General features: G+C 42.2%; 1 protein-coding gene across 2 annotated transcripts in view; it reads left to right on the top strand.

Annotated features, from left to right (window-relative positions):
- LOC116400704 (phospholipid phosphatase-related protein type 4-like) overlaps nucleotides 1–16,295 on the top strand; it is a 42,658-nt gene extending 26,363 nt beyond the window's left edge. For both annotated transcript variants that reach the window (XM_031878664.1, XM_031878663.1), the window contains 5 exons: nucleotides 3,593–3,728; nucleotides 6,510–6,738; nucleotides 8,902–9,517; nucleotides 11,301–11,457; nucleotides 12,537–16,295. In XM_031878664.1, coding sequence (XP_031734524.1) covers nucleotides 3,593–3,728; nucleotides 6,510–6,738; nucleotides 8,902–9,517; nucleotides 11,301–11,457; nucleotides 12,537–13,774 — 2,376 coding nt within the window. In that variant the 3' untranslated portion in view covers nucleotides 13,775–16,295. The remainder of the gene's footprint in view (nucleotides 1–3,592; nucleotides 3,729–6,509; nucleotides 6,739–8,901; nucleotides 9,518–11,300; nucleotides 11,458–12,536) is intronic.
- The last annotated feature ends 817 nt before the right edge of the window (nucleotides 16,296–17,112 follow it).

The following is a 17,112-nucleotide window of genomic DNA, read 5'->3' as shown; positions in this document are numbered from 1 at the left end:
CAGCAGGCATTTTATGCAGATTTCATGTACTGGCATTGGTTCATTGGTTCACTGCATTATTCAGTACAGTTTTATGGGCTGAAGGTAGACAATGATGTTCAACTCTTGTGGAGAAACTGGTGGATATTTGCACAGTATATTTGATACCTCCCACACGGCTTCACCCTCCAGCCCACACACACTCGGATAAACATGTCCAGCATTCACTCTAACAGACATGAGCGGTACTGAAGCAGTTTCACTTGTGAGCAGACACACACACACAGACACACACACACACACACACACTACCCTGTTCAGCTGCCTACATCTTTGTTTTTCTGCCTTTTCCTGCAGGAAGAAACGTTGCCTCCCGATATGTGAGGTTGTGCTTTTGAACATCACCTCATCAGTTATTTAACACAATTTAAACTAAATATATTTCACTAGCGGAGGGCCTTTATTTTCTGCAAAAATATAATTATTAACCTGGAAAAAGATCTTTGTAATTAACTTTAATTGCAAGATGTTTATCCTCCCTTTATATGGCTCTACACCATGTAGAGATGATGATTACGCACATTTGTTCTCAAGGCAATCATTTTGCACAGTCCAGGCTTCAGGGTTCTTTGTTTGGCATTGCATCATCTTTCATCAGAGTAGAAATTAAAAGACAAGTAGATCAATTGAAGCTGATTGGCAGCCTCACTTGTTTCTGTGCTGCAGGGCATCAGTACTGCACTTGGTTTTTATTCCAGTTACACAGGATGTTTTGAACTACATGTAAATCTACCCACGTCAGATGCTTTTTGTGTTTTGTTGGTTTTGTCCCTGCTTTGACTGGCGAGGTAGGGGTGGTGTGGTGTGTGGTGCATGGGACGAGGGTAACTGAGTATTCAGATTCTTTACTTCAATAAAAGTACCACAATTGATGTCACATATTGTATCGCAATATGCTGCCTTCCAAATAACTATCAAGTTATGTGTACACTAGCCAAATAAATGTCAAGTCAGCTACGGTTGTTGTTTATGTTTGCCGTCAAGTACCTGGAACACTTTGAGGTCTGAAGATGGAAATTAGAACTGGAAAAATGGCAACTTCCGAGTTGTCTGGAACGCAGCATTAATAGATAAAGAAATTGTGTCACCAAGTGCGTTTTTTAAGCTGTAAAGTAAATGATATGACTGTACTGTCATGAAACACATAAATGCTAGTGTTAATGTTGATGTTTCTCACCAGGTTTATCAAAATAGTTATGTCATGGTTGAAAATGGCTCAAAATGCCATGTCCTATTTTAAATCAGCCCTAATCTTGCAAGACAAATTCTGAAACAGAGTGGACCTTTTAAGACTAATCTACATTTTGAAATAACAGAATGTTAACGCCCTCTAATCTCTTTAATGTGTAGCATTAAGGTGCGTTCACACCAATCACAATCACAGCACAGCCCGTTCACTCCTTTCTGTGAACTAGAAATTAAGCTATGAGCACATCACACAATCTGGTAAATCTGATTTAGACTGATTATCTGGCGATAGCAATGGGCTTTCCTACACTGTGACAAGAGTGTGTCGATGAAGCATTAAGCTGTTTGATTTGAATCATTTAGCAGCTGGCTAGTTAGCTGGCTAACGTAAGCTTGCTAATTTCACCATGTTTTCATGCTAAACTTACACTGGTTATAGAAAATGAGCAGATTGGCAGAGCGGCAGCGCATTTTTCAAAATGATGCAGTGGATGCACTTTGTCAATAGGTGATATAAGTGATATCAGTGGTCTGCAGAGTTTTGACTCTGCCTTCTAGTATCAAGTACCAAAAAGCACCAGGTACCAGGTACTATCAATAACTTCTCCCAATGGAACCCAAAACACAGTGAGTCCAGTTTAGTAGAGCTGTGCTGTACCATGCAGTGGAAATGCGTTAATAGGGTCCTGCGCTCTAGCTCTAGGATGTGGGCACAACAGTCTCCAATCTCCCGTGGCTGGGTTTAGCTTGTCTTCTTTCATCCATTTCACTTTCCTGTGATTGGACATCAGCCATTATCAGGCTGGGTAGTGGACATTCCTAGGCAGCTGCAGGGACAGCTTAGCTTTTATCCAGGCACTCGTACCTCTTTTCTCGGAGCGGTCACTCGGCACACATAGGAGAAGTTTGCCTTCAGGGCTTTCTGCCAAAAAGGGTTTAATTTAATCCAAACTATCTTTTCCTAAACCTGTGTTGCCTGTACCTACGGAGAAGAAAGCCCTGAGGGCAAATTTCTCCCATGTCCTCACTTCAGCCTCGGTGGCGTTTGGTCTGGCTGGTCTGATTAGGTGGTCGGAAGATGCCGTGGGTAGTGATCGTCTCAAAGTCTACTGCACATAATCCAATCCCTGCACTTCCTTCTCTGACATTGATGATTGTAATACTGTCATAGGCCATACTGGCTCCAGTAACAAAGGCGAAAAGACAACAAATCCAAACAAAATTGTTGCAAAATGCATGGAAGGTGTCTGCTGCAACTGCACGTGCTGCCGTCACCATGGTAACATCTTGCATCACCCGCCATTTCAATCAGGAGACACAAGGTAGCTAAAGATAGGATCATTGTTTTCTTGTTAACAGATGATATGTGATGATAAGTCTTGAGAGAGTCTTTGGTGCTTGGACTCTACAGGGAGATTTGTAATGGAGGGGCGTCTGCCCTGAGCAGCAGCAAGATAAACCCCCCCATGGAGTCCAGGCACCGCTGGTGGTGGTGGTGGCTGATGAGGCTGATAGAATGATCTAGTTGATGAAGATGAAGATGAAGATGATGAATCTGCAAAGACTGGGCGGAGATTGGGAGGTGGAGGGGTGTGTAACAACAGCATGAACGTACTGAAAGTAAAGAGACAATCATTTAAAAAAAGAGACAGCAGCAAGATGATAGGATAACCATGTCATTGTTTTTCGTTGTGCTATTGGACTCGCCCCTTCAAAGGAGTCCTGTGCGGTGGGTTTTGCTTGCATGTTTGACATTTTCTAACTACGTGGACGCTGATAGGCGGAAACCATGCTGGAACCATGCTGTAGTAGTGAATCTTTGATACACTGCCCACTAGAGTTTGGGAGAACACCAGTTTGCCTCGAGGAGAAACCCACAACAGAGTATAAAACGTCCAAAAGTTTCCGCATCACAACTCCGTGTCCTCAAGTCTGTACAACTTTGCGAGCAGAAAGCATAACCGGGGCTTCACCTTCCCCCTCCTGGTCTATCAGGGCAAGTGAGGGAGTTGTATGTGGAGGCTACTAGTCCTCTGCAGCTCACTTGCTCCATATCTCTCATGATATTACTACTGGTCTGTATTGCATTGCCATACTTGCTAAATCATTGCTTTGGAGCGATCCAGTGATTTAAGGGATTTTATTTAAATCCCTAAAGAAACTAAAGTCTAAATTACATACATCACATCACTGAAGATTAGGACACTAACTTCCTTTTCACTGTAGCTTTAGTTAAGGCTTAGGGACAGAGGAGCTGACATGGCTGCCACCTGAAACCACCTGGATTTGACAAACTCTTTTTTTATGCTTATGTCTTTGCTGCATATTCCTCTGTGTCTCACTATATGTGTCTGTTTGTATGCAGGGTGTCTATGCGGTGGGGAATTTTCAGCCCAGCGAGGATCGGTCCAGAAGTCGAGCACCTACCCCCACCCTGAGAGAGCCCCACCTCTCCTCCCTACCCAATGTCAGTCAATCTGCGATTAGCAACAGCCACCAAGGTAAAACTATGCCTGCAATGTGTCTCTTAGAATTACAGATTACATCCCCTGTGATGGCAACTACAACCATAAATTTCCATAAAAAGAAAAGTCCCAGAAGTTTGGGCATGTTAATGACAGTTACACTTTGTAGATGTGGACATCTCTATGGAGTTTTATCTTGGCTCATTTACTTCACTTCAAGTGTTGATGAACAAATTTTGAATTATTTTAATTAGCCATACGTCTTTTCAGTGCAGCAGGCATACTCTATATCTTTGTTTTCATTGGAAATTATATGTTTATTCTTGGTCAAATCTTATTTTAAATGTATATTTTTATCCGTTGATGACTTAAGGATGGTATTGCATTTCCATACATTTTGGGGACTTGCTTGAGATAGTTGTCAATGGAGCCCCTATCCCTTCAGTGATGGAGAAGCCGTGAAGGACCAGGGGAAGGTATTTACATGCTCCGTTGAGGATAAAGCCTCGATCCAGGAATCCTGATGTTGGGCATGGTAGACCCTACCATCAGTGTATGAATGGGTGAATGATGACAAGTAGTGTGAAAGAGCTTTGAGTGGTCGGAAAGACTAAAAAAGCTCTATAAAGGTACAGTCCATTTACCATTCATTCCATGCATCCTCTGGCCTGTGATGATCTTTGAAGTCCCATTAACTTCAAGAGGAACATTAGTCACCACCTCCACAGATGGCTTGGCCTAGCCTGAAGTCTCAGCAAAGGTGCCTTCTACTGCCAAAAGACCAAGCACATACTTTCAGCAGCATGAGCAAAGAGTTCATGGTGGCCAGAGGAGAAGTGCTCCAGTAGAGTGACTCTAACAACCCCAGAGTCTCACAATGTCATGGGAGTTCAAGATCAGGACCCAATAGCAAGACCACAGGAGACAGAATCTGGTACAACAGATTTTATTTTACCACAATTAAAGGACAGGAATGGCTGTGTGGAGCCCCTGGTCCGACACAGGGTGCAGGCCGGATCGACGGTGTGGTACCCGTGGTCCAACACTGGAGAGCAGGCAGATCGACGGTGTGATTCCCGTGGATCGACACCAGAGGACAGGCAGATCGACGGTGTGATTCCCGTGGATCGACACCGGAGGACAGGCAGATCGACAGTGTGAAGTCCGTTGGAACACAACGGAGGGCACGGGGGATTCCCGGACCGGCGGACACCGGAGGCAGGCGCTCGAGGCAGAAGATGATACGGGGTTGAAGCGGGTGAAAGATGGTACGCACTGACAACCCCAGACTGCAGGACCAGGGTCGATATAGTGCCAGGGGAATGGTTAGTGGGATCTGAGTCTGGTGTGTCAGCCTGCGGGAGGTAATCGGCTGGAGTGTCCGCAGCTGTGCACTAATAAGGGGTGTGGCCATGGGAGGTGTCTGGAGGCAGAGGAAAAACACAGAGCACATGGCACACAATAACAAACAGGGGATTGACAGAACACATGAGGAGAGGAGATCAGGGGAAACAGAGGTAACACACAACGGGTCAGACAGGGATCCTGGATCCTGACACACAAGCAAGCATTGAGGTGAGAAAGCGGTGGAAGTTTAAGGGCTGGAAAGCAGTGGACCAGTCAAATTCCAGACTGCAGAACGGGGTGCTCATGCTGTGGCAAGAGTAAGATCTGGCCAAGGCAGTGGTATGGTGGGGCGCTATGACCAGGCCCAAGGCAAAGAGAGGCGAAAAATTGTACAGGAGGAGGTGCAGGAAGGAGTCAAAAAGAGGTACAAGCCAGCAGGATTGTTGGCTTGAGTTAGCAAGAAGCATGGACTCAGTGGAAAGTAGCAATGCTGCGTAAGGTCACCCTCAGACCTGACATTGTCATGTTTTCAGTGTAAAGTGATCATGCCTAAGCTCACTATTCCCTGAGAAGACCAGACAAAGAAGCCAAGTAGGAAGACATGGTGTAGGAGTGTAGCTGCCAGGGGTGAGGCGCTATACAATGGAAGAGGGATGCAGGGGATTTGCAGTCTCCTGGGAATAACAGGGTATTTAAACAAAAGCCATCAGGAATGCCACCAAGGCTGTAGAAAAATCCTCTAGATCTGTCATCAACAAAGCGAGCTGCAGAGTGTAAGTTCTACTTGGACAGAAGCCAGGGCTTCATCAACCCTGGTGGGGTAGCCTGGATGAAGGTGTCTGAGGACCCGAAACACAAGATTGGTTAAATTACAGATCATGTGTCCCAGTGCATCCGAAGATTCTACGTAAAGAATGGTCCAAATTGAAGTTGGAGAAGCTGAGATTCCCTTAAGTCCCTCTTAAAGGTTAAGCTCAAAAACTGGTGGATCCTACACTTCCTACAAAGCAAATCAAATATTAATCAAATAAAAAAAATTCTGTGTATACCAAGGAATTCAGAATTCACTACAGAGGTTACACCTCCTCCGGAAGCTTTATGACTTCTGGGTGACCCAGAATATTCTTGAAATGGTCTACAAGAATCTGGTGGAAAGCATCTCGACTCACTTGGTAAGGATACTCGAATATCCATTGTAAAGGGAAACTGTCAAGAGTGGTTAACACTGCCAGTAAAATTATAGGGAAACCACAGATGCAACTAAGCGGCAGTTATGTACCGAATACCAAACAAGTGATCCGTCCCATCCATTGTACCCAACATTTGAATTACTTTCCTAAGTAAGTGGCCTTAGACTGCCACGAGCAACCAAAAGTGTCTTATTTTTATTTTTGTCTTTTCAAAGATGACAAATCATCCTCTTTTAACTTTACATTAGCAGTTTGACCTCTCCCTGTTATCCATTAACAGGTCACCACACCCTGGCTCCCAGCCAACCAGAGCCCATCATCACAAGGACCTCCTCCCACACATTGTCCCCCAACCAACCAGAGCCCATCCTGACACGGAGCGCCTCCTACCGAGAGCCGTCTCTGTCCAATCTGAAGCGAGCGAGTGCTGAGGTGGAGGTGATAACCCCATCTAGTCCTCTGGGCAACCATGACAACATGATGACCTTTAGCAGCAGCACACTGCCAAGGTAAATGTTTTTGGTGGAGTCTTTATCCACAGGTTTGAGAACGTAAATGTCTTGTACTTCAGGGTATAGGTGGGTGAAAAGCTAAGTGATTATGATGACTCCTTTTAGCCAACCTCCTCATTCAGCAGCAAAATCCCACACAGTGACTAAGTCAACCTACATTGGCTATTGCACAGCTACAAATTGTGACTGAACAGCTTGTTTGGTCGCAGCTGTCGATCCTCTGTTAGATCATGAGGGAAATATCATAATGAATGTCTTAATTAAGCTATACAACCAGAACATTTATCAGAGGAGCTAATTTATTGTTTCTACATATGTTGTAAATCATTATATTGATCATTTGTTATTTAACACAACTGACTCAGTCTGACCATGTGGGCAACACACTGTGATAGTCGTGACCTTATAGGCATTATGTTTTCAGTTCGTCTGTCCGTCCCATCTCATGAACGCGATATCTCAGAAACGCCTGGAAGGAATTTCATTGCATCTGGCACAAACATCCACTTGGACTCCAATATTTTGGGCCATAACTCAATAATTCATATTCTAATTATGACAATTTGACACAAATGTCTAATAGGATAAAATGATAACGTGATGACATTGGATGCAAACTGTAACTTGACTGGTTGGTGGAGGCATATTCTCTTTTCTTCTTCTATAAATGTTATTTGGAATATAAAAACAATTTGCATGTGTTATATTTCCCCAGCTTTTTCAGCTCTTCTATTATTATAAGTAATATGTGTGTTCCCCTGTCATCTTTGTCTGTGGTAGAAACATTGAGGGAACAGGAAAAGGGATTATAGATGTGATAGAATTGTTCATCTGAGAAAGAAGCATAAAGGTCTCTGTGGGCGTAATTGCGAAGACAACTAATGAAATACTTGCAAAAGCACCTCACTAAAGCAGCACTGATGGAAACACGCAGGGCTCTGTGGAGCATGGCAGGATTTCTGGCATCCTGGAGCACACACAGATTAAAGTACATCAAATTCAAAAAGAGAGGGACATGTGCCGTGTTACACAACTTGAGAGTTGTTGACATGGCTTTATCCTCAACTCCTGCCAGTAGTTGTTCATGGTGATTGGCGGGTGGATGCCATACATCATGTAGGCAAACTGTCCCTGTAGATCTGTTTGGCTCCTCATCTATTATTTAATTTATTTGAAAGAGAGAAAGAATCAGTGGAAATGGCTTTTGTTACACTTTAAAAAGAGGGCAGGAGGGGATATGATTTGTCATGACTGGCATTCTGCCACACTCCAGAATCCCACTTTGTTTCCAACTGTGTTATCCTTGCCACTGACCCCAACATTTCCAAAAGTCAGTCCCAATTCATCCACTCACAGCATGAATGCTATCTACTAGCTCTGCACAGACAGTAACAAATTCAGATATGCAACTGGACTTGACAACAGCATGTTTGTTGAAAAGATTGTGGCCAGAAATTACTTCATTTTTACTCTGACATGAATTACTTAAACAGAAATTACCTATATTTTTACCTATAAGATTGACGTATCAAAGAAAAAAGAGACGAAGAGCTATCCGATGTCAGCCACACTATATAAGACTATGTGAGAACAGAATAAGTCAGTCATTTCCCCCAGAATAACTTTGCTTGAAGAATAAACTCTATTGCATAGAACTCTGTCTGATTCCAGTGCACTCTTCAAAGATCATCAGGACACCAATAGGTATGAAGTGTAGAACAAGAAGAGAGTTGGGGATCAGTAGTTTAGACTTCATCAACTGGCCCGGTCTGAACTTCTTTTCCACGACAATAGGTCAAGGTCACTGTGACCTCAAATCCATCTCATTTTTGTGAATGCTATATCTCTGAAACATCTTGATGTGATTCCATTACATCTGGCACATATATTTACTCAAGAGAACTGATTAGAATTAGTTGGTCAAATGTCAAAATGATGAAGTAATGACATTTTGGATAGACATTGATATAAGCTGCAACTTGACTGGTTGGCGGAGGCATATAAACAGAAGGTGCTAATTCTAGTTTAGAGGTATATTTAAGGATAAAAGTAACAAAATGTTTACTGAGATTTATTTGAAAGCACAAATCAACAATTGGTGCATTATTTCCGCAATCTTCTTTCTTGTTGTTCACAAATTTTCTTTGCCCCTTCTTCCAGGTCCCACGGAGGCTCCTCATTGGAGGAGGGTCGCATTCCACGCCGTCATGCCTCCATCCACACATCAATGGACTCAACCCGATCCAAACAGCTGCTCAGCCAATGGAAGAATAAAAATGACAACAGGAAGCTATCCTTGCAGGTGATGGATGGAATAAGACCAGCCTCCTCCTCATCTCCTCAGAGGAACATGGAACTGCGCTGCTCTTCTGAACCTTCTGCCATGGGCCTGGAGGAGCACCGAGGTGTGATACACCTGCCTTCCCTTATCGCTTTTCAGGAAACAGAGCTCCGTGCTGGGGCCCACATCCCAGCTCAGTACATGAAACTAGCAGCAAGCTCTGTTCCTATGGCCAATCATAATCACCTGAGCCATAATGGCAGCACTGGATTGACTGGTGGGGCCAGAGTGTCTATCCAATCCCGACCTGGATCCTCCCAGCTGGTTCACATTCCTGAGGAGGAAAATCTCAATAGCAAGGATCAGGAAAGTGAATCCGAGGACAGTATTATGGATGGGGGTGGGTCAGTGAGAGAAAAGTGGCTCAGAGTGGCTGAGAAGACCACCATCCCCTGCAGGCCGCTAAGTGCTGGAGGACAGCCTCGTCTTATGCAGGTTAATTATTCTTTTTCTGCACCAACTGTACCTTTCCTAATCTATCTGTTGTGAATCTACAGCAAGTCAAGTGCTTTCAGTGTGTCCAGTCTTTGATGGCATTGACACAGTCCAGGAGCCTAGTTAATGTGAAGGCCTCGCTGGGCTTGAATGACAGATGGAGTTGGATATCATCTGCATATAAATGATAGGCAACACTGTAACTTTTTATAATCGGTCCCAAAGGTAACAAGTAAAGGGAAAATAACAGAGGCCCCATAACCGAGCTCTGCGGTACACCACAAGACAATGGAGAGGTGACAGACACAAAATCACCCACAGATACATTAAAAGTTCTGTCAGTGAGGTAAGATGTAAACCAGTCTAACGCTATGCCAGATATGCCAATCACGTAGCCTCTTAATCAGGATGTTATGGTCTACAGTGTCTAATGCAGAACTGAGGTCCAGAAGTACTAACACAGAGCAGTCACCTGCATCAGAAGACATGAGAATGTCATTTGAAACCCTCAGGAGAGCAGCTTCAGTAGAGTGTTGCTTACGAAACCCAGACTGGAATTTGTCGTACATGTTGTGCCTCTCCAGTGCAGCAGTAAGTTGGTTTGCCACCACTTTCTCTAAGATTTTGGACAGGAAAGGCATTTTTGATATGGGCCTGTAGTTCATAGGCAATGCCGGATCTAAGTTGGGTTTCTTTAATATGGGCTGGATAGTGGCATGCTTAAAGTAGGACGGGACAAATCCTGTAGACAATGAGGAATTGACAATATATGTTACTGCAGGGCCAATAATTAGCAGAACTTCCTTAAATAGAGAGGATGGTATTATATCCAGAGGGCAAGATGATGGCTTTGTTTTGTTGCTTAAGTCCATAAGGTCTTGAAGGCTGATAGGCTGGAAAGAGTCCAGAACAGTAGGAGATTGAGAGGAGCTATATGTAGATGAACAGATTCCAGGCTGAATACCAGACCTAATAGCTATTACCTTATCAATAAAATAGGCAAGGAACTTGTTACAGTCATCAATAGAACAGCATGGTCATGTAGAGACAGACGGTGAAACAATTCTCTTAATTGTGTCAAACCATATCTTGGGATTTCTCTTTGAGGAAGAGATTAAGTTGTCAGCAAAGCAGTGGTAGGAGAAGCCACACAAGGGATTGACAGCACCAAGAGATAACAGGAAGTAAACATAGACCCAATCTGTTGTCTAGCAATGCAATTCCATTGAAACAGTTTTTGGAACACTAAAGCGTGTAAACATGTCTAGTAGAAACCTAAGAATAAAGTATAAACCTGGAAATGAGCATACGTCTCCTTTAAAACTTGCCCAATTGAAACAAATTCCGAAAGACCACTCTCCATTTTTCTCCCACAGAGGGGTTAGATGGCCAAGGCCACTTGTTTTCTTTGCAGTTTGCAACCTCTACTTCTTCTGCTCTGTTTCCCGCCAACTTCTGACAAAATTACGTTGCCGATTTAAATCACTTCGGTTGATGAAAATTGCTTAATTCTTTATTTTTCTTTTTTGCGACATGTCAAATGTTTGCTGGAAATTTGCTTGACATTTGAATGGAAACACGGCTAATGTGCTGCAAAAGCTTCTTTAATATAATTACAATGCAGGCTGTATGTTTTGTGGACAGCTGCAGTTATTGCCTTCATGGTAAAACGTTCCTAGTTGTAGCAGTGCAATTCCACCTACAGAAGAGAAGGTTAGTAGCTAATGAGTATGTATCACAGCAGCCAGGCAAGAAGCTCACATACACTGTTCTCCTATTTCAGGTGATAGCCTTATCTAAACAGCAGGGTCTGCTTTACTCTCCTCGGTCTGAGGATGGTGGCAGCACAGTCAGCTGCACCGGATCCATTCGGTACCGAGCCCTGACAGACCAGGACCCATCACCACCGGCCTCCACCACCGGAGCAATGGGAGGAGGAGGTCTGTACTGCTAATACAGTAATGTGTATATAATATATATATATATTTGACGCCAGCTTTTGGTACTTAAGAGTTTTCATACTGTGTTATGGACACATTCTGCTCCATGTCTAATAGGATTGAGGTCAGATACTTAGCCTTTCTACAACTGTGCCATTGCTTGCTTTTCTACATTTAAGGCAGATTAAATTAGATATAGATAACAGAAATAATTTGAGATTAAAATGCCTCTGGAGGGATAATTTTTTTCACAAATCTCACAAGTCCACATAAGATAAAAAAAAAACAACAACACTGAACGTGTCTACAAGTGTATATTGATCCCTGATATATCTTCTTCATAGAGCTCCATTGATGTCCATAAACTATTAAAAGCACATCAATGAGCCACACTGTTGCACTGTGATATGTTCCTTCATTACCATGAATACACACACTTTTATTTAGTCTTAACACTACACACACAGTCCTGCTGCCCCAAATCCCAGCACCAAATGTGGATTAATCCCCTGCTGAAAGGAGTCCACAAGAAATGCACTATTTCCTTTGGTTTGAGTAACACTAGCAACTACAGTGTCCAGCTGTTTAAGAAAAATACTTTAAAACAATGTAACTATATGTTTGTTTGGGAAGGTCAGGAAATCAGAAAGTATTTGAGAGACACACTGGGATTGTTGATTTTTTTTTTTTCATGGGATTTCTTTGCAGTAAGAAAAATTAATAATTTTGCCTGCCTCAACCTTGAAGTGAATAGTTAAGCATTTAGGGAAACACATTTGTTACTTATTGATGAATATCAATTTCACCTCTGTGCATGGTTATAGATCTAGGAATTATTTACTTTGGCTTGTTGAGAAAGGATCTAGCTTACTTCTGTACTTTATTCCCAGCATAGGACTGATTAAGGTGTCGAGAGTAAGAACACTGGGACCTCATCAGACACTGGACTCTTTTGCTTTGTGGCAGTCACAGCAGTGTGAGCGCTGTGCCTTTAGCTATATGGATTTGAACATTGAAGATGCTGATTATTATTATTAATAGTAGAATGTAATTATTGATCATCTGTCTTGTTCTGTTAGGAGGTTTGGAAAGAAGTGGCAGTATAGTCCGTGTTGATGCCCACCCAGAATCCAGATCAAACAAACCTGTGGTGAAACCTCCGAGCACCGACGGAAGTGGCTCCTGGCGATGGAAACCACCAGATCAACGCGCTTCGCTCCAACAGTCAGCTTTCGCCCTCAACGACTTGAACAGACACACAGACAGCTGTGATTCGCTGAGGGATGGAGAGTCAGTGGATGGGCGGAGGAGCGTGACAGGAACTGAAAGTGAGAGCGAAGGGGGAGGAGAAGGAGGAGGAATAGGAATGGGTGGTGGGGGAGGTGTATACACAAACCACCCACATGTTGTACACCCTTTACATCCTTTACATCCCAATAACCCCAACAACTTCCAGCAACCCAATTTTAACCCCAACAATCCCAACTTTAATAACGCCCACTTTAACTTCAACCCCAACTCTGTCAACTTCAACCCCGACTCTGCCAACTTCAACCCCAACTCAGCCAACTTCAACCCCAACTCTGCCAACTTCAACCCCAACTCTGCCAACTTCAACCCCGACTCTGCCAACTCTGCCAACTTCAACCCCAACTCTGCCAACTTCAACCCCAACTCTGCCAACTTTAACCCAAACTCTGCCAACTTCAACCCCAACTCTGCCAACTTTAACCCAAACTCTGCCAACTTCAACCCCATCTCTGCCAACTTCAACCCCAACTCCGCCAACTTTGACCCAAACTCTGCCAACTTCAACCCGATCTCTGCCAACTTCAACCCCAACACGACCAACTCCAACATGCCGTTTACCCCCACTGCCAACTTTGCTCCTCCCTTCCACCCCCACCCTCAGGCCATCACCACCATCAGGGTCACCCCGGTGGAGGTAACGGCAGCCAGCAGCGACGGTGGCTCTGACTGCCAGTCGGTTGCTTCGTCCAGCTGTGAGTCCACCCTGCGGAGGAAGAGTGGCTCCCAGTACGGCCACGTCCCCGATCGAGGGCCCACCCCCGACCTCCACAATAACCACCGCCTCTGTGACGACAGTAACCGCCTCGACAATGAAAGCAGCAACCGGTTCCATGAAAACCTTCGAAGTTTTCAAGAGAACCCCATCCACCCTAATCACCCCAATCACCCCAACAGGCAGTTGCAGGGGATGTTTGGCCGTCCCAGCCCAACCCCTCCCCCTACCTTACCACGCCCCATCCTGAGTCACACTCCGCCTCCTACTCTGGGGTTGGCCTATAAAGAATGACACTCCCAGTGTTAAATTGATTAATCTTTACCTGTGATAAAAAATGTGTCCATGGCCAGTACAGCATTTCAATGGTGATGCTGCATGGGCCATTCAGAACTTTAGATTGGGCCAAAAATGAAAGGAAATTTGGATACTCTGTCCACCATCATGGGTAAGCCAACAGGGGATGGCCAAAAGCATGTTAGTGCCTACCGCAACATCTCACCTGGCCAATTAGGGTACAATATATAGCACCCCAGCTGTTTAGTACCCAATCGAATAAATATTATGTTTTACAAGGAGATGTACTGTAAGCTTATTAAAACTTATTAGCAAGAGGTTCATGATCCTCCTTGGGTCAAAACCCATTGAGAGCACTACAAATTAACTCTGCCCAAGATCTCCCACTGGTCAATAAGAAAGGACTATAGTCGCGGCCCAACATAAGAGGAGGAAGCTTGATTCAACATTCTTTCTTGTGTTTATTTTTTTATTTGGATGACTTTGTAAATGTAATACATTGAGTGCACTTGGGCATAGGCATAGGCACAAGGATAATGGGCTAAATAAACTGCTGATCCCTTGACTTACTCAGAGGCTCCAGCCCCCTCGGTCCGTCCAATATCTCCCTCCCAGTGAGGTTGGAATCAGCCTAATGACTCTCACCCTCTTTCCTCTGACTGCTAGGTCAGTTGTCATTGGGGTAACATTCTTATCACAATATTTATACATACGGTATATTCTTAGCTCTTATCTTTTATTAAAACACAGATACCAATATTGATACATAAAGTTTACAATGTAACCACATGCCATTAGATGGAAATTTGCATTCAAAGCCCATAACTGTGCTGTGTTTGTACATATGAATGTGGGTGGCCACAATGGAAATTAAACCCACAGTCTTAATTGTGTCTGGGCTACTTGGGAGTCCCTTTTGGGCAATAGCAGTATCTCTTAGTTCATGGTGGAGTTGTGTTTGTGTTGGATACGAACAATATCACAGGACATACCTTTTGTTAAAATATAGTTAAACAATCGTTCTATTTTCTACATGCTGTGATTTAATTGATGTACAGTATATGAATTATTCTGACTGTGTAGTAGCTGTTCTGTACACTGGCACATTCGGCATGTGAGTCATCTGAACAAACTTGGACCATACACAAGTCCAAACAGATGTTTTCTTTGTTTGGTTCATTTGATCAGCTCATCATGTCTCCCAGTATTACAGTATGGGTGTCAGTACCAATGACATTAATGGTAATTGTTGGGGAAAAAGAAATCTAATATTTTTAGCATAAAGTTGTGATATTTTTTGAAAAAAAGGTTACAATATGACCAGATAAAGTTGTAGTTCTATGCGAAAAAAGTCATATTATCTGATGAGTATAGTCATAATTTGGCAAAATATTACAATAATGAAATGTAATAGAACAAGAACTTACAATACAATACAATATTTAATGAATACAGTCAACATTTTACAACAAATGTTTGTAATTTTGAGAAAACAAAGGCATACTATTGAAGTAATAAAAGTAAAAGTAAAATCAATGAAAAGGCATTACAGTACAAAAACGTCAAAATGTAACATGAATAAAGTGTAATTTTGCAAAAATTAACAATACAATACAAATTTCCAAAAGACTATTTTTAAGGAAAAATTACAAAGTTATTTATTCTAATTTTAAAAACGAAAAAATTATATTACTACAAGAATAATGTCTTTATTTTAGTTTTTAATACTTTAAAATCTGTCATATCTGGAGAAAAACAAAATTGTGGCTCCACAATCTAAATTTGATCAAAATGCCAATATGGCCGACTATAATTTTCAGAATCCCTAGTGGTTCAATATTTAATGGCAAAATATGAGTCAAATTACCATTTTTTTAATCGAATAATGTTGTGCTATAGAGATTTCCTGGCCTGCACATTATATTCTACAGACCTCTTTGTTTGATACAGATCCCTTCAAAATCACACTATAATCATTTTTATATTGTTTTCAATAAAACTGAATCATTCCCTCTAATGTCAAAAATGATATCACAATTGCACGATTAGTCAAACAGAAGACTTGACATGTCTGTCCTAAAATCTATGATAAAATCATGCAGACTTTTGAAAGCTATAACCTTAGAACCTCAATAACCCAATAAGTAGGCTGACAGCTGCTCTCACCTGTTTACTACCATCAAATATTAATAGTAAGTTTTCTTCGAGGAAAATCATAACTTTCTTTCATAATATTGTGAATTCTCTTCTGCCAAAAGTCAAACTTTCTTCAAATGTAGATCTTTTTTGTGAAACCGGGACTTAATTAAGAACTTTTTTTCTTGTACACTTACAACTTTATTTTGAACATATATTCTCACTCATGTATTCTTGTAATCAGTATTTTCCCTGAACAGACACTATATGTCATATCTGTACCACGCTTTTACAACTTTGCTTTTGTATTTTACTTGTGTGTTTGAATTCATGAAGTAGACAATTGTGATATTTCTACACCATTAACATACCAACATTTTAATTTGCTGTTTACTGATGACCAGAAACAACACACTGTCTGACTTTTCATCCAACATAATTCATGATTTTCTTGCCCAGTGTTTACATTCTTTTTTAACTTAGTGCCCAAGTGCCATCAAAAGAGAAGCCATGTGTCTGTGGGCTAGTCACATAGAGTTAGTGCAGGACTGGAATGAATCTCAGCAGAGTTCTGATGGAAATCTGCCTGAAGCAAAGATCCTGAAGTTTGGATCATGTAGAACTTTAGTAAGCACAATTACTGCAGCTTGATGACAGCGTCAACAGATTTATTGCTGTGTTCATATTTATATATTTCTGTAAACTCCCACTTCTGGTCAGATGTCCTTTATTGCATTTGTAGTTGCGAAGCTGTGATTCAGATTTAGGTGCCGATGTTGCTGGAGATGATGGTACTGCTGCTAACGGCGTTGTAAAGAGCTATTCATGTTTTTAATAGAGTATACAACAGCTGAGTGGAGAGGACTTACATTCTAATGTTTCAACATTTATTATAGGGAGTATTTATTTAAACGAGCTGATATATCAAATGTATATGGTTGTATGTGACAGTCACTACTCAACTCCTTTACATGTGTCTTTTCTACCTAACAATGAAGAATGGACACAAGTGCTTTGATTGGTCAACTACTAACACTGACTTTGATTGATGAAAAGGATTCAAGAAGGCTTTTGTGTCCATTCTAGTAATCAATGATGTTATTCAGTTTTTTGGTTTTGTTGCAGTCATTTCTTTGAGAGAGAACAGGCAGTAGCTGTTGTGAACATATAGAGGGGAGGAGCCACAGCACCACATTACC

The sequence above is a fragment of the Anarrhichthys ocellatus genome, unplaced genomic scaffold (genome assembly GCF_004355925.1).
Source record: "Anarrhichthys ocellatus isolate YVR2014 unplaced genomic scaffold, GSC_Weel_1.0 scaffold192, whole genome shotgun sequence".
Lineage (NCBI taxonomy): Eukaryota > Metazoa > Chordata > Actinopteri > Perciformes > Anarhichadidae > Anarrhichthys > Anarrhichthys ocellatus.
The sequence above is the reverse complement of the archived record's forward strand: the minus strand, read 5'-3'. Positions and strand labels throughout refer to the sequence as shown.